We start from the raw sequence: 3,757 nt of genomic DNA on the forward strand, positions 1-3,757 counted from the left end.
CTTCAACTCATTCTCTCAATCCTTCTTCAGGCTTTGGTATTCACACCCTCTCAAGAGGATGGATGACTTTATTTATGAAATTTGAGAGAGGTCCCCTGCAAATAAGAAAGAAATTCAGGCAACTCCATCAGACGGTCGGGAGAGATTCACTCGATGAGACGACATTCTGTGGATATTTGAGTGTCTTAATGATGTCATAATTAAATGATCTTGGACTCGTTATATTTGTTTCATCAAGACACTCAATTTGAATTTAAATTTGTCAGATTTGAAATATATTCGCATTCCAACTGCCATTGGAAGCTTATAAAAGACGTAACAGGTCGAACTTAGTTTGATTTGACTCAGATTGCATCGACTTTGATGTCATTGTGATTGTCTCGTCCAGTTAGTTAGTTTGTATGTACCTTACTTACATTGTGAAATAATTTGAAAAAAAAGAAGAAGAAAGATTTACATTAATATCACTAAATTCTCAGGTATTTACATATTTAACAACCAAGCTTCCATATTTATATATCACATAATAACTTTTTATGTAATATAAAATATTCAATTGGTATAGATGTAAAAAAAAAATGGTGTTAAATATTTAAAATAAAGTAAGAATCTGATGCTATGTACGTAATAGCCCAAAAAATAAAAATAAATAAATAAATTGCTTAAATCGATTTTGGATTTTTTAGCGTTTAAAATTTCTCAAAAATATATATAAAAAAAAGGAAAGTAATACTGCAACAACTGTAAAGGAAATTGTGTGCTGTGCTGGAAGCAACCACGACCGCCTCCAATTTCAAATTTACAAGACTCCGTCGGCAGCCCCAAATCAGCCACCAAACAGAAACCCTAATCCCCGATTCGAGAAAACCCTTATCCCTAAATTAGTCAAAAAGAGACGACAAACTTCTAGATTGAAGAATCGTTTAATCTTTTGCTTCGGAACCACTATAAATACTCCTCTTTTGATGCCCACATTGCGTTATCCATACTTCAATTTCTGCTGCGACACTTTCTCTCTTTGTTCTTCTCTTCTACGACAGATTTCCGATGGGCGAGGGATTGAAGAAGATTTTCAACGGGATATACTCATCGTGTCAGGCTGAGGAGGAAGAAGATCTCGGCCAGTATTCTGATTCAGGTGGAGAATCCGATTCCGCTACCTCGCCGCGGAGCCGGCTGCGGAGATCGCCTCCATCTCGCTTTGATTCCGGCAACCCACTTTACGATTTCTCCTACCTCGTCGAGCAGCTGCCAGTAAAGTATGTATTTGTTGTTGTGTAAACTCTATATGCAAAGGGATTTCTTTTCTTTTTGTGAGTTTTAGTCAGAGTTCAATATGGGTTTGGTTTGATTGAAGTAACTGGAAAAAAACTTGGTTTTGTTTTTCGATCTAAAAGTTTTAAGGTGTTTTACTTGTGATTCTTGTTGCTAATTGATTACCCCAAGATGAAATCTTCAATAAGCTGTGATTACTACAACTGGAAAAAGTGGTTTTGTTATAAATTTATTTGCATTGATTACATGGTTTATTTGGATCTTGTTGCTGTTCCTGTTATCCATTGTCTTGTTTAGGTATTTTTTTCTCCCAGTTCAGCACTAAACCTAGCCCTAAAACTTTCTTTGATCTGTAATCAGTGTTTAATAAAACATCTGAATCAGTTCTTTTAAAGTCGATCAGTTGGTTTGTCTTTCTAGTTTCTGATTCAATTTTTTTTTTTTTCAGAATTTTTAAATTGAACTGCAAGTCCATGTATTTAGGAATCAAATATCTCAATCATTAAACTTTCTTCTTTCAAGGCCAAACTTGCCAAGATTTAATCTTTCGAGTTCAATTTGTATTATGAATTTTTGTTTGTCATTTGTTTGATTTACTTACACATTGATGATCACTATTATTCTAAATTTAAGGGAAAAAAAAATTGAAACGTTGGTGATCTCATAACAACCAAACTTATGGCAAACCCAACTTGATCCTGTTCTATAAAGGGCTGTTTGGAATCTTAGTCTAAGTAGAATACAAGCAAGATATAGCTCAAATCCTATTTGTTTTGATAAATGTCATTTCAGTCCAATTTATTAGTTAAATTCAGATTTTTTTAAATTCAACTATGTATAACATTTAATAGATTCAAGGGATTCTTTCTCATGCAAATCTAAATCCTGAAATAAATAGCCAAAGAATTTAGAAGGATTTAGAAAGTTTTAATAGTTGTATTTCTAAAAACTTTTCAGATTTTAATCCTTCCAAGTCTTGCCAAGGGGCTTATTTGGTATCATCTATAGCTGTTTTAGTAAATCTTGCAAATCCGGATTCACAGCAGGATTTTAGGCAGAACTTAGAAGAAACTAAGAAGAAACCAGCTTTTGACTTGCATATTATTTAAAAGTGTAGTTTTTGCTGTCTGACAAAATTTAAGTTAAATCTCACTTAAATCGGTTACAAGACAGCCTATAAATTTGAATTTACAGTATATACCAAGTGCTGCTTAGCCTTCGTCTCTAAGGTTAAATGATAGGTAGTATATGTTTGAGTTAACATAAAAATTGATTTTTGCTATAATTTACATAAAAAAATTCAAATTTTGCAGGAAAGGTCTCTCCAAATACTACCATGGAAAGTCTCAATCTTTTACCTCCCTCTTAGAAGTGAAGGCTTTGGAAGATCTCCCCAAGAAGGAGACAGAGGTTATCTTCACAAGAAAAATGAAGCCATGCAAGAGCTACACAGTTCTGGACATGGCTGAAATGCCAGTTTCTTTATCATCTGAGAGCAACTCCACATTGAAGAAAACGCTTCCGTCTATGGCTTCCTGTGCTTCTTCGATAGCAAGGAGTAAAAGTGGCGGCTCCCGACCTCCGGTGGCCACCGGCCTCCTATTCCTGTGAACAAGCGTCAGTAAGCTGGTTTCAGAAGTTATGTAGCTGAGTTAATAAGCCAGAGGGCTTGTTGCTTTGTTGTTGCCATTTTTTGTACAGATGAGGGGGGAGGTTTAGGTGAAAGAAATGTGAACTTTTTAAGTTTTCTTTTTCAGATGTTTTGTTTGGAAATTGATGATTTATGATTTTGAATTCTGGTGATTTGTTGGTCTTCAAAATGTGCTTAAATTGTTCATGTGCTTGGTAATGTTTCAGTAGGTAAAATGATGCTTGCCATAAGTTATTGAAAGATTTATATATATACCACTTAGTTCCTTTGTATTTACATGTCTAACATCTAAATTTCAACTTTTTCATATAATGTCATATTTTCTAAACTTGAAAAGGTGTATTTCACTTTTGATAAGTTATAATAGTGGCATTTTTTGTGTGATTTGAAAATTTTGGTTGATATAAATGTGAACTTAAAGTTTGTGTTACATATGTAAATACATAACAATGGAGTGCTATGTATGCAAATGCCCTGTTATTTAGTAACGCTTCAGTAGGTGAAGTGATGCTTACCACAAGTTTTTGAAATATTTACATACATTACCACTTAGTTCCTATATATTTAGATGTCGTAGATGTCTAATATCTAAATTTCAATATATATATATATATATAAAGAATGGTTGGAGGCTATTGTACGAGCTCCAACTACCCTGAGGTGTCTAACTATTCGAAGATCGACCTCACTACCAGCTGGCCAAAGGGGATTCGATCCCGTGACCTGAAGGGACTTACGACCTTGAAAAAGGCTGCTCTACAAACAGGCAACAACTGTGTCACATTTGAATTTCAATATATATATATATATATATATATATATATATACATA

At 33.9% G+C, this 3,757-nt stretch overlaps 1 protein-coding gene across 1 annotated transcript; it reads left to right on the forward strand.

Moving 5' to 3' along the window:
- Positions 1-753: 753 nt before the first annotated feature.
- On the forward strand, positions 754-3,075 carry LOC110030851. Its single transcript, XM_020733795.1, has 2 exons — positions 754-1,259; positions 2,589-3,075. Exons 1-2 carry the CDS (start codon positions 1,048-1,050, stop codon positions 2,884-2,886), a joined length of 510 nt encoding a protein of 169 aa, XP_020589454.1. The 5' UTR covers positions 754-1,047; the 3' UTR covers positions 2,887-3,075.
- The last annotated feature ends 682 nt before the right edge of the window (positions 3,076-3,757 follow it).

This window comes from Phalaenopsis equestris, unplaced genomic scaffold, assembly GCF_001263595.1.
Source record: "Phalaenopsis equestris unplaced genomic scaffold, ASM126359v1 Scaffold000002, whole genome shotgun sequence".
Classification (NCBI taxonomy): Eukaryota; Viridiplantae; Streptophyta; class Magnoliopsida; order Asparagales; family Orchidaceae; genus Phalaenopsis; species Phalaenopsis equestris.

Coding starts and splice junctions, on each gene's coding strand:
- LOC110030851 (XM_020733795.1), top strand. CDS start 1,048: ATGGGCGAGGGATTGAAGAAGATTTTCAACGGGATATACTCATCGTGT. Junction 1,260..2,588: donor GTCGAGCAGCTGCCAGTAAA/GTATGTATTTGT, acceptor CAAATTTTGCAG/GAAAGGTCTCTCCAAATACT.